This window comes from Hylaeus volcanicus, chromosome 6, assembly GCF_026283585.1.
Source record: "Hylaeus volcanicus isolate JK05 chromosome 6, UHH_iyHylVolc1.0_haploid, whole genome shotgun sequence".
Classification (NCBI taxonomy): domain Eukaryota; kingdom Metazoa; phylum Arthropoda; class Insecta; order Hymenoptera; family Colletidae; genus Hylaeus; species Hylaeus volcanicus.
In genome coordinates, this window is record NC_071981.1 from 17,326,443 (window position 1) to 17,351,288 (window position 24,846).

General features: G+C 38.5%; 4 protein-coding genes across 11 annotated transcripts in view; 2 read left to right on the top strand and 2 right to left on the bottom strand.

Moving 5' to 3' along the window:
• Positions 1–1,756: 1,756 nt before the first annotated feature.
• On the bottom strand, positions 1,757–10,179 carry LOC128878658 (prolactin regulatory element-binding protein). Of its 4 annotated transcripts, XM_054127024.1 has the most exons (6): positions 9,900–10,179; positions 9,517–9,820; positions 4,259–4,778; positions 3,727–4,100; positions 2,933–3,627; positions 1,757–2,809 (listed from the first exon to the last, which is right to left on the bottom strand). In XM_054127024.1, the coding sequence occupies exons 3-6, from the start codon at positions 4,394–4,396 to the stop codon at positions 2,724–2,726; spliced, it is 1,293 nt and encodes a 430-aa protein (XP_053982999.1). In that variant the 5' UTR covers positions 4,397–4,778; positions 9,517–9,820; positions 9,900–10,179; the 3' UTR covers positions 1,757–2,723. The 4 variants fall into 4 exon arrangements, with proteins under 4 accessions (XP_053982999.1, XP_053982996.1, XP_053982997.1 ...); XM_054127021.1 differs by lacking the exons at positions 1,757–2,809; positions 2,933–3,627; positions 3,727–4,100; positions 4,259–4,778 and adding exons at positions 5,067–6,026; positions 6,102–8,495 and having other exon boundaries at positions 9,900–10,168; XM_054127022.1 differs by lacking the exons at positions 1,757–2,809; positions 2,933–3,627; positions 3,727–4,100; ... (1 more) ...; positions 9,517–9,820; positions 9,900–10,179 and adding exons at positions 5,067–6,026; positions 6,102–8,495; positions 8,738–9,494.
• A 694-nt stretch (positions 10,180–10,873) lies between these two features.
• Positions 10,874–15,012, top strand: LOC128878660 (ovalbumin-related protein X). The gene is made up of 8 exons (XM_054127028.1): positions 10,874–11,030; positions 12,759–12,880; positions 12,979–13,158; positions 13,267–13,477; positions 13,623–13,837; positions 13,946–14,131; positions 14,200–14,335; positions 14,759–15,012. The coding sequence occupies exons 1-8, from the start codon at positions 11,021–11,023 to the stop codon at positions 14,920–14,922; spliced, it is 1,224 nt and encodes a 407-aa protein (XP_053983003.1). The 5' UTR covers positions 10,874–11,020; the 3' UTR covers positions 14,923–15,012.
• Positions 15,013–15,550: 538 nt separating this feature from the next.
• On the top strand, positions 15,551–17,768 carry LOC128878659 (NADH dehydrogenase [ubiquinone] flavoprotein 1, mitochondrial). Of its 2 annotated transcripts, XM_054127026.1 has the most exons (7): positions 15,551–15,705; positions 15,882–15,949; positions 16,034–16,702; positions 16,778–17,010; positions 17,088–17,291; positions 17,357–17,553; positions 17,661–17,768. In XM_054127026.1, exons 1-6 carry the CDS (start codon positions 15,657–15,659, stop codon positions 17,541–17,543), a joined length of 1,410 nt encoding a protein of 469 aa, XP_053983001.1. In that variant the 5' UTR covers positions 15,551–15,656; the 3' UTR covers positions 17,544–17,553; positions 17,661–17,768. The 2 variants fall into 2 exon arrangements, with proteins under 2 accessions (XP_053983001.1, XP_053983000.1); XM_054127025.1 differs by having other exon boundaries at positions 17,357–17,768.
• A 282-nt stretch (positions 17,769–18,050) lies between these two features.
• LOC128878657 (pseudouridylate synthase RPUSD2-like) overlaps positions 18,051–24,846 on the bottom strand; it is a 198,298-nt gene continuing 191,502 nt past the window's right edge. For all 4 annotated transcript variants that reach the window (XM_054127020.1, XM_054127016.1, XM_054127018.1 and 1 more), the window contains 2 exons: positions 22,804–22,980; positions 18,051–22,180 (listed from right to left, as the gene is read on the bottom strand). In XM_054127020.1, the coding sequence (XP_053982995.1) occupies positions 21,425–22,180; positions 22,804–22,980 (933 nt within the window). In that variant the 3' untranslated portion in view covers positions 18,051–21,424. The remainder of the gene's footprint in view (positions 22,181–22,803; positions 22,981–24,846) is intronic.

Consider the following 24,846-nt stretch of genomic DNA (forward strand, 5'->3'; position numbering starts at 1 on the left):
TATGAAAAGGAACGGAGATCGAATACTCTCTGTGAATAATAAACGAAGAATTTACGTTCCCCATTAGTAACTGATAATTAATAATTGCTAATTAGTATGAGAAATTAATTTGGTCAAGGACTAGAAATTTGCAAACATTAAAATTCAGACGTCATTCGCATAGACATAACGTAACTTTCTATATGATTCTTTATCGTTTCTCCTTTTACGTGTGTAATCAGCCTCTTAAATATGCACAACACTGATCCTCTTATTTCGATCCTTCAATTACCGAACACTTCATGAATTACTGCTTTTAAAATAGATACATCTTGATACTTTTATTCTCAAAGTTTTATTTCGAATTCTCCCATTAGAAATTCAATATTTAATTACAAAGAAATGTTAACCTTCTCAAATCTCCGTTACGCTTTCATTCACACAAATACCATATTCGCAGTTTTATGTCATCCTCGAAACCACGCAGTTTTTGTAAGTACCGCTTCTTCATATTATTGAAAACAAATTGCGTGTAAGCGAGTGAGCTGCTTGCTTCATATTGCCTTGCATTTGGATTTACGTAAATACCTCTTTTCGTAATTCTCTCATTAGGAATACCAATAGTCTGGTGGGGACCACTGCCCCCCCCCCCCCCCCCTATAGCTACGGGTACCGCGGGATTGCTATACCCGTACTGGAGCTACGATCAAACATAGCTGCAGCCCCTGAGGGTTAAAAAAAAAGAAAAACTAATTATGAAGACATCAAGTAATCTGGTTTTCGTGAAACATCCTATAGACGTGAAAGCCAATTCTCGACCTACTTATTCACGAAGAATCGCCTACTTCTCGCTTGTACAACAACCGCCCCGCGTTTCTTTCATCAACTTGACACGAATTACGAGTTAACTCTTCCTTTCGGTTAACAAGATCCCCGAGTCTCGATAACTTTCCATTGGCCGCGAGTTTGTTATTCCGAAACGATGATACGTTCTCCGCAGCCTTGAGAGTCATCGACAGGCGCCAGCGTTAAAGTCGTAAAATGTCATTTGCGACTCGTCCCTCCACCCTCGCCTCGCCCTTTCAGCCTGGAGGCACCTTTCGATTTCGGACGGCATTCCTTTTCGAACGCGAGTCCCGATTCATTGGTTGAAAATTAAAAAAAAAAAAAAAAACGAAGAACATACCTTGCACTTTCTTCGAGGCGACCGCCAACAGGGACGCATCGTCGCGACGCTTTTAATCCTGAACGGAATTTCGCAATGTTATCCGTTTAATATCATTCATTTCTACATGCATTTTCATGGAATGCTTTCTACATATTTTATACCTAGGAAACATTTTTCTCTGTCTTTACTACGAAATGTAAATAATCAAGAACACTCCACAATTTTCTTCGGGTTATTCTTAAAACTGTTTTGATCCTTTTGCGTACGTATTTATTTTTACTTAAAATGTTCTTTAGTAAAGAGGGATTAATGGTGTATAGATGGCTTGGTAATTCAATCAAATTCTCATTTTGCATCTATAAAATTCTGGAGCGATATTCATTTCAAAATGGAAATTAGAAATAATAATTAAAATTATTATCAGAAATCGGTGAAGTAGTGCGACCTACTTCATTCCTAAATAATTATCATTTGAGACGCATCATCTTCAAGTATGCCAGCCATTGGCGTAGTCATTGAAAACATCATTCGCCGATTTCAATACCAAAGGCGGAGTTTCGAATTTTTCTTACGCACAAAATTTATGAAATTAAATATCAACGAAACGAATACAATTTTCAAATTTTACCATGTATCTTTTATTGCATTAACAAATGTACATATTCATGCCCCTACACACAACTCGATTGTACAACTTTGATTTGTGTCACGGTGAAGCACTTCTGAAGACGGATTCTTCTTTTATGGCAATCTCTTTTCCTACGGAAAATTATAACGCGCGATGGAAAATAAGAAAATAAGATTCTACGGAACGTGTGTGTTTGCTATTTGTACGCAACGAGTTCACTTTAATTTGTCTTTTTAAAAGAAAAATGAAATGACCATGAATTCCAAGTTATCCTGTATAATATATATTAATAAAAAAAAAAAAACAAGGTTAATGGAATAAAAATGTATGTAAACATATTTAACACTAAAGAATGTACATAAAGTGTTATGCTTTGTTGTCTACGTTTCGCTGTACATGGAAATATGATACATAGACGGTAAATTAAATAAATGCAATAGTCAGAAGATCCTAACGAATTTCCTTTACAAGAAGAAACAGTGTAAATTGGTCAGAGTGGGAAAAATATTTTCTGACCGAAGAATAGCATTGAGCTATCGACAGTCTATTGGAGAAAAGAAAATTAATTGAAAATATCTATTTACAGTAATGTCCGACGAATAGTATATTCAGTGCAGTACGATTGTTTATCACAGCAACATCTCGTTTGAATCAATAGTGCTTAAATAAACGAGAGCCCAAAAGATCAATTCGTCTACGAGACAGTTGACCGTTTCCTGGCAAGGAAATAGAACAGATAATCGTGCGTACTGTTACTGAAACCGTGCGCATATGTTTGTGACCAAGCACGACGAAAAATTTGACAAACAATGCCTTTCCCTTCGTTGCTATAAATTATTTTTGTGATTTAGAAAAGGTATGTGAGAAACTTCGATGTCCGACCTAATCTTACAGAATTCTAGAAAAAGCACTGCTTCTGTCGATAGTCTTAAAAATATATTTCTCGGGTCATATCCCGAGGTAGCTACAAAAAATGAATGCACCACAGACACTCAAAATAATCAGAACGATAACGAACCAGAATGGCAGTGTATCTGCAACGAACAATAATAATATAAATCAATTGCGATTAATATCAATGAATTTCTCTTAGATAAATATAGAGTAACATTTCGGCTCCCTTTCATGAAGATATTAATTATATAAAGTGTACTTACGTCTAAATGGTATACTGTGTATGCAGATTTTGTTGTCCACAGAAATGCTGACAACAGCAGTTTCCGTGTTGCTTGTAATCGCAGGGCCGTCCAATTTGGTTGGTAAGAATTCTAGGCCAGTCACGAACATGCTGTGTGCACCCGGTACATGCAAAGCTCTCCTTAAACTGAATGCAACGTATATGTCGACACTACCGGAGAACATCGTTCCAACAGCCACGAATTTTCCATCGTCCGACACTGCCAGAGCAGACAGAGTTTCTTTATAAGGAACTGTTTTTACTATACTTCCAGAATCGATGTCCCACATCTGTAGAAAACTAGGATTCTTTCCAACAACTGCATTGGAGAGCATGAACAATTGTGTTTTCGATTTCGCCTCTTCTAATTTTCGAAATCGACATCTTTTGTACATGTACTTCAAACCATCTGGAGGCGACCAGGTTAATTCCTTGTCCTTGGCTCCGCTACTTACATTCCACAGAAAAGCTTTACCATCTTTTGCAATACTTGCAACCAGTGTACTGTCTGGACTAAAATCTATATCGTCGATTTCTTTTGTATGTGCTTCGAGATTGTGAATTTTATGTAATTGCGGAAATTTCCACAATCTAACGTGACAGTCTGTTCCACCAGTAGCCATGAATTTTCCATTCAAACTTATTCTAACGATCCTCTGGAGGGGTTCGTCTTCGCTATTAACAAAAGTTTTCATTAAAGACTGAATACATCAAACAAATAACAAAAAACAGTGCAAATATTAAATTGCTAACATAAATTCAGCATATAGTTACCTAAAATCTGTCTGTACACTGTCAGCTGGCTTCACTTTTAACTGTAACTTTTTGCTTTTAATATTAGAATTGTCATCCTTAATTTCTTCTATCTTTTCCCTTAAGGTTTCCTCTGTCTTCTCAGAACCTTTTCTGTGCCTAACTCCATCCTTGGTGCTGTCATTAGATCCTTTAATAACTTTCCCATTCTCTACAGTCACTACTTTAGTATTTACGTTGTACAGCTGACAGTGGCTCTCCTGGCCAGCCGCGATCCATGTTCTCTTTCCATCTGTGTAAGCTGTGCAATTCATGACAACACTGGGACCTGTTTCGTGTCTGGTCACTTCTTCTGCGACAAACTGTGATCCATTGTGAGACAACTCAAATATTTCCTGCAAACCCAGAAAGATTCATGTAAAAATTCATAAACAAATAAGGACATTAGTAGTCTGGTCTATACGAGCATTCTATATTTTTACAGATAGGATAGAGAAAGTATACTGATACAGACTAAGTTAACAAGCTTTTAATAAGGTTTATAAATACTCACAAACCCATTGGCTACCCCTGTTTTCGATGAACCTCCACCGCCGCCAACGAGAATGTGCCTGCTCGTCAGCATTTGTAATGTGTACAGGGGAAAGTTCACCCTGGCCAGAAGGCCACAGTTGTTTCTTCTGGATGGCATGCTGACAGAACAATTTCTGTTCCAACGTGAACGTTCCCGGTTTCGTCGTTGTCGTCTAGACAGTTGTCTATTGATAGCCAAGGACCGTGACTAGCTAAATAACCAGGCACCCGTCGAGTATCCCCATCACGTAATGAAAAGTCTGTATTTATTTGGCATCGTACAATGTCCAAAGAACTTCCGAACACGTCCAATGGACACTGACACGACACGATTCTCTGCACGAAACAGACGACAAAACAGCAGTGAACACGTATTCAATTTGGTGGCCAGTTTCGGGAATGCGCCACGAGATGACTATGCTGTTCTTTTCCAGGTGGAGGATCCACTGTGGCGAACTTCAGTTTGGTTGTTGACAAATTATAGACCTCAGTGATTCTATCTGTAAAAATTCCCAACCTATTTCACATTACGACGCATTTATTATCCGTTTAATGAGAAGATAAAAACAATGTAATGATCGCGTGATCGAAATTCCATTGGTATGTTATCTTGTCGCACGTCATTTCAACCAGGAATGTACGTATAATCCATAGCCAAAGAGATTTTCTTTAAAGTATGACGGGTCCCACTTATTCAGGGGCAGTCACATCTTTTGTCGATAAATATAACACATAAAGAATTGTAAAATAATTCACTGGTATCTTTTTTCAATTAAAAACAAACAATTGTTTAGGAAGTATTAACATTTTTATTATTATTTTACAAGATATAACACAGTTGCCGAAACATGGTAATTTTTTAGGCTCGTTAGACAATATTTTAAATAATCGGCATCTTTTTAAGCGTGCCATCCTATTTTAAAAATTTTCAATGACGATAAAACAAACTTTATCTCGTCGCTATATTTGCATACCATCAGAAAATGTAACAAAAATAAAATACTTTTTTATATATTACAGTTAATACAATTGGAAGATTGTTTTGTTGCTTAAACTTGAATTAACATAGCTAAAAAAATATTTATCTACGATTTCTTCCAAATCGGAATCAAGTCATTCGCCGCAATTCCTTGTCATTACCGGTCATTCTAGAATTAAGCGGTCTTTTTCGTTGGGTTAACATTACAGATATATTGGCTAAATCCCCCAAATTTTCGATATACAAATCTTGCCTCTAACACGCTTCGCTTGAGCATACCAGAAAATGAAATCGTCGAAGTTGTCGTTTGGTTATTCGATAAGAAATTGTAATTTCCCTCGAGCCTCTGGCCATTTAATTTCCCAGTTCTGGAAAAATTTTTCATTCTTATATATTGTCGCGATACGTAGCACTTGTTTCCTTTCTTGTTTCAATACTCCATATTGAAAACCGTTTATATTCGTATAAGTTATAACCCTTAACTCTTTACTTTGATCGTAATCGTAACTGTAAAGATACTTATTCTGGAATAGCTCGTTTGGTATATCACAGAGGTACACCTTCATCGAAGTGTCACTTCCGAATTCAGCTTTGTGTTTCCTGTAGTGGTAAACAGCCGTATAATTGTTACAGAACTTTAAAAGGTTCTTTTTTGTGATACTCTCGGCCTCTTCACAGTCTTTTTTAATATTAGCGACGAATTGTTCCGTAATATCGGATTCCGTTTGCAACTCCGACAGAAATGTGTCATATCGCAATTTGGATTTACCTGGAAAAAAATGAAGCGATAAGATTTGGGGCCCTTGACGGTTTGAGGATCGTACCTAACGCTTTTCGAACGTACCTGCATATTCTAGTTCAATTAAGTTAATTACATCAGCAACATGATTACAATTTAATTTTGAAATTACGACCGTCGTCGCTTGTATTAGATTCTTATCGGTAATATTCAATCTTGCGAACACATTTTTGCACTTTTCTTCAAATTTCTTCAAATCCTTTTCTTTGTTTTTACAAGTTTTCGCAACGATCGTATTAGGCATAGATTGCCTTTCAAAGTTTATAAGGCTTCTCAAATTGAATGCTTCTATTTTATCAATGTGTTTGTTTGCATTTGAATGTGTCGTGTTTAAATATTCTGATATTTGTTGGTGCAAAACGAGAGTTAAGACAATTAAACCAAATCGTTGAGTGGACGTAAGAGATAGTATTTTTTGTGCGCCAGTTGTTAAAATATCCCGCGGAGAAATGGCCTGGCTCAGGTATCGAAGGGGTAAAGGGGTATTTACTACGGCCATTATCACGTGAGGAGGTATCATTAGAATGTTTAATCCGTGCATCAGGGATTCCGCGTCAAGCAGACTCGTTTCGTGTCTGTTTTTGTCTACCAAACATTGAACGCTCCTCGCTGCTCCATATACTGCACCCGCAACGCCAACTACTCCGGCGAACATGGTTGTGATAGAATCGAGGGAAGTAAACAAAGATATCAACCCTACAAACATGTTACTATATCTAGCAATTTCGCTACCAACATCTAACATCCTTCCTAAACGCGCGACCAATTTACACGCTGGCGATGAACCGAACTCCAAGATTGGTTCGCGTTTTCTGTCGGATATGTCTTCATGATCGTTGGAACAAGTGTAAAAGCCATTCAACGGGTAACAATATTTCAACATTGGAAGTTTGTTGTCATTCTTCCAACTAAGCCACGAATCGTATATACGGCAATGCGTATCAACGTAGAAACACTCGTCGTCCTTATCGCTCGTATATACACGAAATATTGGTAGATGAAATTCTTTATAAGTACCCTTGCAATAAAGAAAAATAAAACCGATCCGTAGCGTCGAAGCACGCGAGTATCTTTTATAAACGTGTACTATCGTCTTTCTGATCTTATTGGCGATATTATCTGCTTTGTTACCATTGCTTCTCCATGTACTTATGTTGTTTGGGAGTACATATAAAACGAAATAAATGTCCGTGTCTAATACATGATATTCATTTTTCTTGTATGACTGGTATTGTATACCTCCAAATATCAAGTACATATAACTTTGGAATTTGCGTGCTCTCTGTTCCCACTCCAGCTTCCTCGGTTTGATCCATGAAATTAGGTATTCCCACGACATATTGCTCTCGCTCTATTTCTTAATGTCTTTCTCTCTTATTTCACCATTCGACAAGAAATTTCTTGTCGATCAAACCCGTGAGATGGCTCAAATTTTCACTACGATGAAAGTTATAGAATCAAGAGTTGTGAGTTTGCTCGTATGTTCACCACAAGAAAAGTTACAGAATTGACCCCCTGAACTCTATGGGAATGGGATGTTGAAGTAGAGGATTTAATGCATGAGACAATATAAATGTTAAAACCACTTTTGTGTTGTATTTAGCCATTCAGATTCAATGAGAATTGGAATGATATGATCCATGTATCCAGATCACCAATGATTCTTTCTCTCTCTTATAGCTGAACTGTGGATTTTAAGCATTTAGGGCATATGAAAAATATATGCTAAATGTATCCACCTTGTATGTAGAAAGTGAGATATTAACAGTATTATATTAGTTTATGAAGTATATTCCATACAGATTTGTATATGTTTTCCATATTACCACATGTCATAAATGCATAAGATATATACACTTGTTACATGCATAAGTTTATATACATTTGGCATATATAACACTTATATCACTTAAACAGCAGCTGACCATGTACAATTATTAAGAGTGAAATTCATCTTTCCACCAAGTATGAGTTTTTGGAACATTTGCAAGGTCTGGTACTTCCACATTTCCATAGGTAGACGAATCAGCAGTGTTTTCAATAAACTCCTTTATATCTTCCACTGTATCAGAATGCATTAAATCGAGTAACTGCTGTTTCTTATCTCCTATATCATTTGCAAGATCACTCGTGATAAATTCCAGTCCAGATAGACAGCACTGAGCTTCGATACGTTTATCAGCATTTAGTCCATGATAAATGTTCTTTAGTCCATCTTCAATTGATGGTAGCAACGCTAATAGTTGTTGCTGCACTTTGGAACGTATCCCGGGAGGAATTGGCGTTTTCTCCTGTCGATAAGCATCGAAAGCATTGAAAAGAAATGTCCTTGTTGTTGTAGAACTTGTATATGGGTCCAGTCTTTCTGCCTTTGATAGCGCGTTCAGATATTTCAGAGGATCAAGGGCTTTCACTGCAATTTCGGTTGCCATTCGGATACTATTGTAAAAGTAAAAACTAAATAAGTAAAGTATAGAATAATAATAGATGAGAAGTTGATAGAAATACTAACAACGTATATATGTATAAAAATATGTAAATTAATAAATTTTATAATTACGTATGTTACAGGAAATGTTAATGTTTCAGTGATTGCATATCAGAGTTCACGGTTAGTGATGTTTTATACACTTTTAAATGTTTGTTTACTATCTTGTGTCTGCGAAATTTGTTATACTTACTTCGTTTTGAAAACCGTCAAATTATACGTTTTCTTTTTTGTAGTAAGTTTCAGTTTCGAGTTTAGAAACACCTTACGATTAGTTTACAAGATATATTTATCTTAATTAATAATAAATAGTAATAATTAATTTATAGTTTATCCAATCCAGAATAAACAATGCCCGTAGAGGTTAACTATTGTAATGACATGCGCTATTGAAATTATATCCAGAATACTAGAAATTTCAGTATATACGCGAATAAATGTTCACAATTAACAATTTTTGCTAAAAAATATGAACTGAAATCATTGAAATACGCAATTCAAAGAATGAAAAATTAAAACATTAAAGTACACGTCACTACACGTCCACTTGTCAAATGTCAAATTGATACTTATCCATATCAGTCCATATCATATCCATAATCAATATCATATTGGTAATGATGACCAATCATACCAACTGACTTTCCACATTTGCGGCATACTTGAATCAAAAGTTGTAAACTCGTGTAATTGATTAATTGTAATCTCTTAGGGTCAGTGATAATTGCAACTTTAATTTTGTAGTAATTATAATTATCGATTTTATGTCACAATTAATTCATACGTAGGTAACAATTGTATTTGACAATTATACAATAGTAACTACAATCTAAAAGCACGCTGTAATTGCGATTAATTTAAGTGATTATATTCAACTCTGAGAAATAATCGGGGAAGAAACTGATTACCAATTGCATTTAAATATAAAGGCTTGTAAAAAAATTGACGAAGATGTAATAATTTAGGACTTACGCGCAACTGTGATTGTAATGTTAGTTGTTAGTGTCATTTTCTTGGTATCATGTTTATTCTTCGAATCGGAGAAATATTACCGAGTGGTCGTATTTACAGTGGAGTGTAACGCGCACTTTGCAAAATACTGTTGGAAACATGCGCAGTCGCAGCACAGAACGACCAGGAAAATGGCTTATCCTTTAAAGATTAGAGGTCATTTTTTATATCGCGTGAAATTAATTTTCTCCCACTTTTTATACAAAGTACATATATATGTACTACCATGACGTTACTATGAACGCCATGTTGATGATCATGCATCCTGGAAATAAAATTATATCAACATTCGTGTGACTTTAAGGAAACAATATGTTTGAAATTAATAAAAGAAGCACGTTTACCTCGGTTAACAAGTGAACATAGCTATTTGTCAGGCGTTGATTCTTTATGAAAGAATGTGAAAATATTAATGCAATAATAATGCAGTATTAGTGCAGAATAACGATCCCAAATTCCATATTGCTACTTTTCGACCTCAAGGGAGAAACCACCATTTATATCAGAGCTATCCACTTTGTTCGTGCCTGTATAATTCTTATAGTACAGAAGATATTGGAAAAAATATTTCAAATGAAAATTGTACAGTTTGCGAAGACTGATAAAAGATGTTTCTTCCGCTTTCTGGAATTCAACGCTGACATCGCCATTATCTCCGACACGCGATCCGACACGATCGATGGCATCACAGACTGATAATAAGTTCCAAGGTCACCAAACAAATGTTCATACTTCTTCCATTATCTTTATAAAACTACTCTAATCAATTCGATAAAATTCTTATAGTAAAAATGGAGTTATACATGATTATTTCATAATAATTTTGAAGTAACTCATTCTCATCTTCGTGAAAATATCATCCATAGTTTGGTGAAGTTTTCTTAATAAAAATTAAATCAAACGAGTCATATTCTCATTTTTTTTTTCAAATTTTTAAAATCACCTGTTCAATAGTTACAATTTTAAATAAATAATACAAAATTTCGAACGGTTGTAAAACCTACGATCTTTACAATTTTTAAAAATTCTTCGAGATACGTTCAAATACCACTAAAGACTACAACCTATTATAATTTCATAAAAATCCAACATGTTACTACGAAAAATATGCGAATTCGCGTGAAATGACCCATAACCTAGGGACTGCTTTTGATCGTGATCGACTTTTAGAAAGCGTAACTTGAAATTCTTTGATTTTACATGATAAAAGCACAAAGCTCCTGGAAGAGTATCGAGTATAAAACAAAAGTGAATGTCCTGTTGCTTAACCTTGTGTGACCAAACGGTAATTAAAATCCACGCTTTGCAATTGGTTATTCACTCATCATTAATCCTTGGATAGGACTATTCTTTCTACCATTTCATTCGTGACGTTTGTCACTGTTTGGTGCCGGTTCCGTAGCTTCTTCTTACAGTCTACGTTTAACTTTCGAAGGGGATTAACCGACAGAAAGAAGGATACGACATGCATTTACGTGAGTAAAACTGAATTAAAGTTTGCTCGATTTAATTTTCATAATTGTCGAAGATTCTCTGCAATAATCGTTAATTTACATTTAGATTTCAAGTGTTTCGTCACTGGTATGTATACAGGATGTTACAGCTGATTTTGACATCTTGATAACTTCGGTATTGTGGGATCTAGCGATAAATGTTTCATAGGAAACTTAAATGGTATCGAGTGGGGCATATTCTGGTGATATTAGTTTTTCCGTAGGTGGACGCGTCAAGGATATATAAAGGTCAACTTTGCGTTTTTAAATCGAATGAGGTACTTTTGTATGCATTATAACACGTAGGTCAGTACTTTTTGTTATAAAGAATGTCTAGCTGCATCGTTTGATGCATAAAAAAGTACTTCATTCTATTTAAAAAAATAAAGTTGACCTTCATATATCATTGACGCGTCCACCTACGGAAAAACTAATAACATCAGAATATGCTCCACTCGATGCTCCATTCAAGTTTCCTATGCAACAGTTTTCGCTAGATACCACAATATTGAAGTTATCAAAATGCCAAAATCGGCTGAAACACCCTGTATATATTAAATATCTTAATTATATTTCTACATCTTGGTAAGAATAAAACAGTTTATTTGCTAAATATTTCTGATTAGATATACTACATTACTCACCAACGAGAAGCAAAGAGATTATTGTAATGGTACATTCCCATTCCGAACTTATCATTTTTCTTTATCTTAACAGGTGATAACATATCACAACTAATAGTTATTAAAGATTCCAATAAAATTATAATTGCAGTATTTAACTTCGGATCACGTATATATTATTAGAGAAGGAAGAGCATATTAACATAGTTGAAACATTTAAATATTAATATTTCAACAATGCAATAAAATGTTTCAATTATTAATCGGCAAAGCATTATTTAATTCAACAGGAAAACATTCTTGTTGATCTTCGCAGAAATTTTGTCCTCTTGTATTTTATTTAAATAGTGGAGAGATAGATTTGTTTTCAGTTAAGAAGAACGAGTAAGTAAAACCTGATCAGCGAGTGATTCAATCTTTATCTACTCGTAGATCTTCTGAAGGCTGTTTAACACATCAGACCTGTTACGATCCCCACTTCCTTCTAAAATCGTTTCATCTTTTTTCCTACAATACCTTTGATACATAATCTCTCACTTCAAAAGTCAATCGATGTTAAACAAATCTTTAAGTATACCTTCGCCATGAAAAAAAGAAACTTTAGAACAGAAATTTTATTTAACATTCGTGTAAATACGTAAAATAAAAATATGTACAAGTATAAAAGTAGAGGCATGGTGATGTTTTTGCGAATTCGTATGATTCGAGGACTCATTGTGCTTTATACACTTTGTCGAGAGACAAAGAGACGATTGCGCAATATTACGAGTAATAATAGTCTACGAGGCTATAATAATAGTCAACGAGGCTGTAATAATAGTCAACGAGGTAATTGTATTGATAATTTCATGCAACGTTCGCAGTATTCGTTCATCGAATTATACCAAATGTAGTGAAATATTTAGATTAGAATAAGAATAATGCACATACATAAGAAATTGTGACCGTTAATATTTATTAGCAAAATTGATCGTATCGACAACACTTATTTGCGTACTTTCAATTGATACACTTTAAGTTTTATAAACACAGCTGGTCTAAAAGAAAATGTTTTTATCTTTATTTTGTTAAAAATAAATTTGCTCAGCTAAAGGGAACCTGCTGGTAGCGTGCCTTATTTCGATAGCAATGGCAGCAAATGCAGATACCGATCAAGCACTCTATGCCGTTTCACAAGGGACAAGTCAATTTTCATCGTCGCTATTTCAGGTGAAAGAATCAAATTGCCCCACAAAATATATTTAAAAAAATAGTTATTATTGAGAATTGCTCAAAATTGTTAGTAACGCGATAAATATCTTTCTCAGGCTGCTGTAAAAGAGAATTCAGACAATCTTGTAGTGTCTCCTGTTAGTATAGGCATAGTTCTTGCTATGGCTACATATGGTGCTCGCGGAGAAACAGAAAGGCAACTAAAAGAAGCCCTTCATATACCAACTGATAGTGTTGGTCTATCTGGTTACCAAGCACTTATTGATACTCTCAATGCAAGTATCAATTCTTTACTTGAAACTTTTGTTTCAGTTCATTTTTCTATTCAAATTCAAATTCAATTTATATATTGCGTGACATTGGATATACATGTTCTATTATAGGGTACTATGGAAAATGAACTTGATTTTCCAAATAAAGTCTTCATAAATGAAAAGTTTTCTATAAAACCAAGTTATCAAGAATTGATGACAAACTACTTCCGTTCTACCGCGCAATCGGTAAACTTCAACGATCCTAACGAGGCTGCAAACGCCATTAACACGTGGATTCAGGAAAACACAAAGGATCGCATTAAGAACGTTGTTGGCCCTAGTTAGTAAATCTATACAATAATTTAAAAAATTATATTTTCTGTACATTGTTATATGTCGGAACATCGAAACTAATGATGAATAATGTAATCTAATATGCGATCAATGAATGAATTTCTGCTTCATTGTTACGTCTTCTTGAACAGGTGATTTTGATGGCGAAACGCCATTAGTACTTGTTAACGCAGCATACTTTAAAGGTCAGTGGAAACAGAAATTCAATCCTTGGATGACCGAGAGATTAACATTCCACGTTAACGAGACTGCAGAAAAAGATGTTCCTACCATGCATATGAAGGGCACTTTCAATTATGGCAGTATTCCGCATTTGAACGCAAAATTTATCGAATTACCATACAAGGTAATTTTTTAAACAAATCGATAACGCTTAAAAATAAGTTTCCTTTTTGCAAGTATGATGGAGAAGGAAGAATTTCCAAGTTATAAACATAAGCAAACCATTTCATAGGGAGATAACTTTAGCATGGTCATCATTCTTCCGAATGAAATCAGTGGTCTAGCCGAGGTTGAGAAGGAATTGCAAAATACAAGTGTTATCAGTATCCTGAATCAGGGATCAAAACAGAAAGTGCAACTTTATTTGCCAAAATTCAAGATCGAGAGCAGCATAAAGCTCAACAATGTGCTAAAAAACGTATGCTATATTACTTAAGAATAGCTGTTTTTTTTTTTCATATTCGTAATTTTAAATATCCTATTTAGATGGGTTTGACTGACATGTTCGCCAAACACGCTAACTTTTCTGGCATTTCTGACGAGAAGCTGTATGTTGACAAAGTTTTACACAAAGCATCTATGGAAGTGAACGAAGAAGGTAGCGAAGCTGCTGCTGCCACTGGTAGGATATCAAACATTTAATTTTGTTGAACGTTTATTAAAATTAAACATATATGTTTACTGATGAAAACTATAGTTTTCTTCTAAATATATGTCATGTACAGAATTTAGATCGAAGGTAAGTACGAACGGCGCTACTATATAGTTTGTCAGCTCGCTATGCGCTGAGACGATTGTCGTACCCAGTCCCGATTAAAAATCTATCAAATATTATCAGATATTTATTAATAATAGTGTCACTGAACAAATTACCTAATGGTTACGTAATTTCATTTAGATTACCAATTTTATGTACTATGCGTGAATGGAAGTACATATGTTGTAAATTTTTCTTTATTATATAAGATAGTTATGAATTGTTATAACGTTACAGAAAGAAATTTATACTGCTTAATCCAAAAGTGCTGTGTCGAATTTGTTTTAGTTGTAGAATTTGCAGCGGGAAGTGCTCTTGTTTTTAATGAAGAACCAGTTCCGTATATGAGGATCGATCACCCATTTATCTATAGCTGTATCTACAAAACGGAAAATAAGGAAGCGGACGTTATACAGTTGTTTACCGGACACGTTATCGATCCTGAAAGTTAATTCATTCTTATATGTATCTATACGTGTGGCTTTGATGGATCAATATTAAATATGTAACTTAGCAAATATATATCGTACATGTATAACATATTTCACATCTTTACGTGTTAAACATTTCTAATATTGCGTTGATTACTATACATTCAACGGAAATGATATCAGTCAATTATTAGTGTACAAATCAACAATTACACGATGAATTATGATAATTATGATGTAAAATTACATTTATATGCATAGAAAAGTAGAAAATTTATTTTTTGAATAATTTCATGTCGGTGGCGACATCTAGCAGCGCGAGGTGGAAACTACACTACACTTTCACGATAAACTTAGGCGGTTCGCTGAGAGATGGCGCAACAATAAAATTTCAATAAAATGATATGAATATGCAAAAAAAGGTAAAAAATGTGTATATGATATGTGAAAAATTAGTTACTCGCATTGGCTTAAAAATGCTCTAGAGTACGTTCGAACTGTTCCATTCTTTCGGATTGCTCGCTTTTTCCGAGCCGCTCGCTTCTTTAGAGTTCCGAGCTGGTCGCTTTCGAATTAAATGACTAGCTTGCGAACCGAGCGGCTCGCTTTTTCCGAGCTCGGTCCGATTATTCGAGCCGAGTAAAGCTCGGCTCGTTTTTCTGTGCTTTTCGTTTGTCTAGTACCTTTTACCTTTATTTGCAATAAATATAGTTACGGTAGTAGCAGCAAACTTCAGAAAGTGCGCATACGGCAAGATGGCTGGTGCCATAGTGCGTTGTTTGCAAATCCCGAGGAGACAATTGGGTGAGTTTTGACGTTGCTTTGTTTCTATCTTGTAAAAAGTGGTCGAAACGTTCGAAGTAAACTGTGCCACGGGGAAGAGCGATGTTTTGTTGTTTGGATACTCGAATGAAATTTCATCGATTTGTGGTGCAACTGAGACAAGGTTATGTAATTAAAGGGATTCGTTCATTTTTAAGGTCTCCTTGGAGCGACTTTAAGCAACCAGCAACAGAGAACACTTGCCGATGCCGCACCAGAAGGAAAGGTACGTTTGCCTGATGTTTCTTTAAGTTTCACGCGTTACGTGATGTCGTGACACATTTTAGATTCATTCTGGTACCATTTGCAGAAAAGGGGTGGGCCTCTGGCTGACCAGGATCGTATCTTTACGAACTTGTACGGCAGACATGATTGGAGGTTGAAGGGTGCTATGCAGAGGGGGGACTGGTATAAAACTAAAGAAATTTTGGATAAGGGTGCAGACTGGATCATCAATGAAATCAAGGTCTCCGGTCTGAGAGGTCGCGGAGGTGCTGGTTTTCCATCTGGCATGAAATGGTCTTTCATGAACAAGCCATCTGATGGCAGGCCAAAGTATTTGGTAATCAATGGAGATGAAGGAGAACCCGGTACCTGCAAGGATCGAGAAATCCTTCGACATGACCCCCATAAGTTGGTGGAGGGTTGTCTCATCGCTGGTCGTGCTATGGGAGCTTGTGCTGCTTACATCTACATTCGTGGTGAATTTTACAATGAAGCATCTAACATGCAAGTGGCAATAGCAGAGGCTTATCAAGCTGGTCTGATTGGAAAGAATGCCTGTGGTTCTGGCTATGATTTTGATATCTTTGTACAACGTGGAGCTGGAGCATACATTTGTGGAGAGGAGACAGCTCTTATCGAATCCATTGAGGGAAAGCAAGGAAAGCCTAGACTAAAACCACCTTTTCCAGCTGATGTTGGATTGTTTGGATGCCCTACCACTGTTACTAATGTGGAGACAGTTGCTGTGGCTCCTGTATGTATTTAGTAGTGTTGAGAAACATGAGCATATACAGAGTTTCATTTCTAAAATTAAAATTTGTATGTATAGACCATTTGTCGACGAGGCGGAACGTGGTTTGCATCATTCGGTCGTCCGCGTAATCACGGCACGAAATTATTCAACATATCGGGACATGTGAACAATCCGTGCACTGTGGAGGAAGAAATGTCCATACCTTTGAAAGAACTGATAGAAAGGCATGCCGGAGGAGTAATTGGTGGATGGGATAATTTGATGGGTGTAATCCCTGGTGGATCTTCTACTCCTGTCATTCCCAAAAGGTACAAAAGTAAACTTTTCTAGCTAGATAAAATAAATATATGTATAAAAATTTTTAATCGCTTCGATAACTTTACAGCGTCTGCGATACAGTATTGTTAGACTTCGATGACCTCGTGAGGGTGCAAACCTCCTTTGGCACAGCAGCTGTGATCGTAATGAATAAGCAAACGGACATCATTAAGGCCATCACGCGTTTGATCAGCTTTTACAAACACGAATCCTGCGGACAGTGTACCCCGTGCCGCGAAGGAATCAGTTGGATGTTCAAAATCCTCAAAAGGTAAGTTTAAGCCGTTTTTGAAACATACATGAGCGAAAAGAATACTGAAAATATGTTCCTTTCAGGTTCGGTGAGGGAGAAGCTGAGCAGCACGAGATAGACATGCTGTGGGAGCTGACCAAACAAATTGAACTGCACACTATCTGCGCCTTGGCGGATGGTGCTGCGTGGCCGGTACAGGGTCTGATCAGGCATTTCAGACCGGAAATAGAAGCGCGCATTAAGGGGCGCAAACAAGCCGTTTCCAATTAAAATATTAAAGGTAGAGACTAGACAAACTGAATTTTCCACATTTATTATGCGTCGAACGTGCGAAAGGATGAAAGTGCGGACTCTATAAGCCTTGTAAGATTTTGTATTTATTTTCAGTGTACATATGCGAATTCATGCGCGATGTAGTAACGTATCCTATGTAATTGCGCCGGACCCTGGTTAAATATTGCAGGTTCAGCGAATAAATCAGATAGAAAAATGAAATTTTGTCATGTGTGCGCGCTTCGTAAAAACTACTTCCCACAGCGACTGCTAAATGATAGAGAAAAAACTACATAGGGCGAATATCAAAAGTTGATATTGCCATCTTAAGAAAAACTTCTGACCCACATTTATCATTTATAATAACAACAAAATATATAAATACACGTTTAACAAAAATGGGGTGGATAAGTTAGGCGATTTATTTTTTGTACACTTGTAATTTTTAATTAATTGCTATTCAAGGATTGGAGCGACGATGTGGGGATAAAAGGGCAGGGCATATACCGAACGATACTTTGCATTTATTCGTCCATTATACAAGAAAAAATTCTCTAGCTCTAACGTTCCGCTGACTACGGTACAGATAATAATGTCGCTCAGATACGGTACAATGTGTGTATACAATATATATGTATATCGTATACAATACAAATATATATATGTATATACATACAAAAGCGCTCGCTCGATTCACAGATCCATGATTTTTCTCTCCGTCGTCATTTTGATCGGGACTGTCTTTTAGAGTTCCGTTCCTCTTCTGTTTTTTCTGTTGTTTTTTTTTGTGTGATTTTTTGTTGTCAATATCAAGTTAGTTTACTTAAATAAAATTAAGCTAGCCATTACATTCGGAATAACTTGTGCTCCCGACAAGGTATTCCGGTGAGTTAGTAAGCGCACACACTGTCTTTTATGATAGGTCCGTTGTTACGTTATCTCCCTCCTACCTCTATATACCTAAAAATCTTTCTCCGTCTCTCTGTGTTCGCATTTTGCTCTCAATTATCGCGAGGGGCAACGGGAAACGTATACACATAACTTCGAGCATCTCTCATCATTCGATTAACGTGCCTTAGTTTTTACTCTTTATTCAGGTTTCGCGATTATTACAAAGCATTCATATAAAAGGAGATTTTTGTTCCCTTTACGCAATCTCGCTGGTCACCATCAATCTCACCATTTGCTTACACGGTACAACCAAACGATCGTATTCAACAAAATCGCCACGAGAGACTGGTGCGCACCTTGTGCACAGCGACCCAAAGACCAGGTGACAAGGTTGATTTAGCGAAAAATTTTACACGATACGTTACAGAGAAGGCGAGAGTTATTGCAGTACGCGAACACAGACATCGTTCGAGTGGCGACATCTTTGACCCACTATGTGACGTATTGTCACCAAGTAAAGGGATCTGCAGTCGAAGAAAGAAGTCACTTGATCGATGATATTGTCTATCCTAGACAGCTCAATGTACAAATTTTAATTACAAATTATTTCGCACCAGCCATATTCAAAGTCCTAACAATAGGATCTGTTTTGTATTCGCAAACTAGCGATTAAATAAATAGCCCAAGATAGAATTGACCACCTCTGGAGTCAGAGATTGAAACATCCCTCTCCAAACACACAGTTAAGAGCACTACGATGGTTCATTGAGGATGACTCGGTGACTGAGCAACTAACTGATTTTGTGTCAACCATAGGCATCACAGACCTCTCTACAGAGTGTGAGAAGTTTCCTTTATCAGGACAAGCGATGGACAGTCTCCCAAGCAGATTCTTCCTTCAGTTGGACTACAGACCCCCCGGTCACGGACAAACCGGCACACGATAAAACCTTATGTATAGCCCCGCTAGAGGAAACGAACGTGACTCGTAGCAAAATAATGATGTTAATCTTCGTTATTTCACTCGGTTCGATTGTACTTGTTGCAAGTCCTTGCCGCTACGCCGCGGCCGTTCGGACGCGCTGGAACAAGGTACACGTACACGATATGATTGAAGTGAAGCGCTCTCTCTCTCTCTCTCTCTCTCTCTCTCTCTCTCTCTCTCTCGCTCTCTCTCGCTCTCTCTCGCTGGACGCGCTCGCTCTTTGGCATGACCGTTGGCTATCCTCTGGCAAGATCACGCTTATCGTAGGAGACCTCTGCCGCTGGACCTGCGCCACTATTTTAGTTTCCTGTATATGTATATGTGTATGTATATATACATATATATATATGTATATATATATATATAATCAGCCATAAAAATAGACGCGTTTCTATTGCAGTTTCCTACGTCAGCCCCCTTTGCCTGCGCGGTTCTCGAGGATGATTACTTTACGCCAGTTGACGACGATTACACCTTCGTTTGGTATAACGCTCTGCTCTCTGGTTACGAATGAACACGCAATAGGATCCGATAGATCAGTCGAACTTCGTGAGATGTTGAAATGGTCGGTTCACCGTGAACGGTTGCTAGTTCGGTTCGGTTCGTGACGTTCGTTGGGCGAACAGTGAATCGGTCGAATCGACGAGAGACGAAGTTGATAGCTGGAAAGCAGATCGTTCGCGATGGTCGAAGATAGATGTAACTTAATGTGGGTCATTTTATTTGCTTTCGTTGGCTTCTAACGTATACGTATAAGAAGGGTCAGACAATTTATTATGAATTACAAGGTTAATGTACCAGTTCTATCGATAAAGCTCTTGATTGAAAGAGTAGCTGGAACATATATTTTATATAACTGAGAATGTATCTATATCTACATTGACGATGAATTAACTTCGGTGTTCTTTATGCGGTGTCCAGAGTTCAGTACTTCATCAGTTGATCTTAACTTTACCATGAGTTACATAAGAGAGTAGAAGAACCAGAAAATTAACATCCAAGTAGGCACGCTTCCTTTCGAACTCAGTATCGAATTTCGTCTTCGAGGCCCAATCTTTGAAATGAAAAGGAGCGTTACTGCTTCTCGTCTCTGTATGTGTCATAAATCAAGAATAAGGACGATGCGATCCATCTAGGCTCCCGTGGTTGACAGTTGCATCAATCTTCTCTCGTGCGCTTCGGTGGCAGTGATTTTTCGACCGACCCATTTATAGAACCAGCTTCGTACCTGGCTGATGGTTCAATCTTTCATGCGGGACAGTCGGGATCCTCGATAACGCGTGAACCTGGGCAAAATCAGTCGTTGAAGCGTACGTTTCTAGCTCGATACCTCGCAATTATAGCTGTTCAGACCCAGTCACAGCGGATCTGTCGAGGTTACGGAACGATTTGAAAAATACTTGTCGGAGTAAATACAAAATCTGCTGGCTGCCGAGTCGATAGTTCTCGAACGCAACAGGGACAGGCCTAGAAGGATCCTCTTGAGTCGTTAGATCTTTAAGACCTTGTCAGGCGTTAGGTACAGCGAGCAGTATTGCAGAAAAAAGAAAGATCAGTCTCTCAAGGAATTACAAGACTAACGGTGTTGTATTTTACGTTAACCAGGACTGATCTTGCTTTCTCTCTGTAGCCAATAGATTGAAATCGTGAGTAAATCTATTCGGCAGTTTGTACTCAAGAACATCCCTGAAGTCAAAACTGACTTAATCGGATCCCTATGTTTGTTCCATCGGTCACATCCAGGACAGGTCTATCGAGAGGATCCCGTTTGGCGCGCATCTTGGAACCTCGATTCGGCGCAGACACCTGGCGCGACACACGCTCGTCGAGGACCAGCGTCGAGGTCTCATCGCGAGTCCAGCGACCTGGTCACAGGGGTGGGTACATGTACGATGGTCGAGATCGCTCGCTGGCGGATGGAAGGCACGGGGTAAGGATATCAAAAAGGGATACGAAGGGTGATGACAGCTCGTTCGCTCGATGGTGGGCTCCTGAACCGGAACTATCGGTCCTCCTCGGCCCAGTCGCTGGCCGCCCACGCTGGGAGCGGGGTCTCGTACTCCCAACCGGGGCCACAGTAGCGCCACGCGTGCAGATACATCACCAGATCGGAGGGCTTCGGGTCCCTGTACTTCACTTTGCACTCGTAGCAGTGCGGGTCGATCGTCATCTTGTCGTTCGTAAAGTTGGAATCAGGCGGCTCCGAACCGGTCTGAGTGCCCACGGTCACCTTCTGCGATGGTTCCTGTTGTTGTTGTTGCTGCTCCTCCTCCCCGAGGCCTGGCGTCGAGGAAGGCGATGAGCCGTCCTTGTCGTTGCTCAGCACGCGATCCTCCATGTCCAGCTTCGGCTTGAACAGGCTCATCTCCGAATCCCCGTCCATGCCCAGCCAGTTCTCCGCGTTGTGGATGCTGATCAGATCTCTGACTAACTCCTCGTCGGTCTTCCCGATGTTCCCACCCTTGCCCTTCTGGGGACCGAACACGACGTGGTTGTACAGCGGATCGTTCACCACTGGGTAGCCTAGGTATTGAAGATGCACGCGGATTTGATGCATTCGTCCTGTTTGAGGCTTGCACAGCACCACCGACGACTTGCCGTTGTAGCTGAGACGCTTGAAGCTGGTCACGCAGTCTTTGCCCTTCTCGGACACCTTGCAGACACCAATCTTGTAAGACACCACCTCGATCGGCTCCGAGCAGACGACTTCCTCTTCAGGGAACTCGCCCTCCACTCGACACACGTACTGCTTGTGAACCTGGAATTTGGTTTTGGGATTAGTTGCAGTTGAGCAGTTGAGCTTGTAATTTACAATATATTGTAAATATAATTTTTAAATGACGTCTAAGTTTTCAAGCGACAAAATTGATCTATAATGCTGCTTTTATTGAATCTTAGAGACAACATGGGATGTTATTCTCAATCTAAGACGGTACTTAAAATTTTACGTGCCAACGTGACTCGATAACTTGGTTTCAGCAAGCCTCCTACACTTTTCACCAAACACTTCAAAACATTTCGAGATCATTCTATTTCTCCCTTTTCAGTGATAAATTAGCTTCAATCACAAGTACACCTTACGTTCTTAAGTTCGTTAATTTCACGACCCAGTTCGTAAAGAGCTCTTTTGTGGGTCTGAACATGACTTGGGAGTACAGCATCGACGTTTCTAATACTTTCACGGACAGGTGTGCAACTACAAATTGATTCTACCGCTTCGCGACAGTTTCTCCCTGACAGCGTCTCTCCTCCATCTCGTCAAACGCACTCTAGATCCGCTAATTCCATTTTCGAAGCGCGTCATCGCCGTTTGAAGCTTCGATGGAAACTCCAATCGAGGACGATCGGTTTTCCCTCGCATACCGGAGTTACGAAACGAACCTGTCGGTTTCTTATTTGGTGCTCCATCTGCCTCGCCTTCTTGGGCGTCCTACCGAAAAGGAGAATGCCGCTGGTCAGTCTGTCCAGCCTGTGGATGGTCCTGAGTTTCTTCAGGTTGTACTCTTTCGCCAGGATGAAGACCACGGTGTTGTGTCTGTACCGTCCGCACGGGTGCACCTGCAATCCCCAAGATTGACTCGATTTATTTATCGTGGAAACAGAATAAAAGTTTAGAGTAGCGGATGAGAAGAGTTAGAAGAGATTGCGATATCGATAGGAGACCATCTCTGTCGACGATATCGCGGCTGAAAACCCTTCAGAGGAAAAGCGAAGGAAGCGGGGAAGGATTTCTCGTGTTTCCGAAGACTGTTTTCAAGAGGTTCGACCAATTCCGTGCGACGCATTCCACTCGTTTCTGCGCCATTACTAGGTCAATCGTCTTTAACTTTCCAAATTCGGATCGAACTTCTTCTACATCTACCTGGAGATCGTTATTCGCTACTATTTTCAGATTTCTTTCCAAGTTATTTCTTTACCATGTTACAAAGGAAATTTACCAATCGGTATGTTGCAAGAAATCTACAGTTTTCCAGAAATAAAGTACAGGTTGCTGGTTTTTTCTTAAATTGAGGCTAATGAGGAACTGTAGTGGTGAAAAAAAAATTTCAACTTCTTCCTGTTTCCATTCAGAATTTGTCAAATTTATCGAGGCACTCTTTTGTTTAACTAATTTCGAGGCCATTTTCATGATTTTTCTTGCAGTCAAAGTACTTGAGGCAACTTTTGAAATTTGATACGTTTGTTTATACATGTAAAAATTTTAATTTACAATTGTCCTGTTGAATTTGTTTTGAAGTTCTATACAGAATACTAGTTTTATTCGTTATTGATGTTTATCAACCAAAGTGGCTAGTAACGCTGAAATCCACGGTTTACATTACATTATTTGTCAATTCTTCAAACAAGTAGACTAAATAATTTCTAAAACGTGAAATACTTCTTCAAGACACGTTTAAATCTCCCTAAACAAACTGCAACGCACCAAAATTCCAGCCAAACCGATAAAAAGTTTCGAAAGTGGGCTTAACTGCTTTATTCCAGGAAGGGATCGACCAAAAGTAGAGAACGCGATCGGTTCATCAGCCAAAGTGACTACAAACGTTGGAAGCCACGGTTTACTGAAAATTAAAAGGCGCGGCTCGTATGAAATCCGAGCTTAAGCCAGTCTCCGCGGGGCAATTCTATCGTGCCATTAGAATATTACCGCGGTCCCGTGCAAACCGTTCGACATGGTCGCGACCCGTCCAACGCGTCCGACACGTGCACACATGGGAACGCACCTGCAAACACGCTCGGTACACGCGATGGCGGCTGCACGACACGACCCATTTCTCCCGGCCATTCGGGACAACAAAAAGAAATCGATTGGTCCCGACAAAGGGAAGCGATTCGATGGCCGCAGCGTTTGCTGGACCGATGTTTGGTGTCCTCGCCTGGTCGCCTGACTGTGGACACAGGGGCTGATCCGGAACAGTCGACCCGAAAAACCGTGAGTACGAACTAGCGGACCAGGGGAACCACCCCTCGTGCTTGAACGAGGCTTTAATAATTGTTTGCGCAACCGGCCATTTGGGATACCGAGGCTCCGGAGTCGCCACCAGAATTTTATTACCTATTAGCTCGGCCCGAAAGTTCTTCTCGCAATTTCCACGCTGGGGTTTGTTGGACCACGTGTGCTGTCAAACATCCCTGCCTGACGCGGGTGTTTTTCGTCCAAGTTGGACGGCGCAGTTGTCTTCTGAATTTTTTGATAGTTTGGTCTGTTGCGGATGGGATTGGATGGATTCTGGTTGCTGATCGTACTAATTGAACGATGTATTTATTAAAGGGGCACAACGCTAGATTTTTGTTATAAATACATCTATTTTGTTCCATTCCACGAAAGATAAATAATTTAGGAAAGTTGGGTGAAATTTTGAGTTACAGTCTTGAGTGTGGAGTGATCCAAGTCTCATTCTCTTCAGAAAACTAGTCTCTAGAACC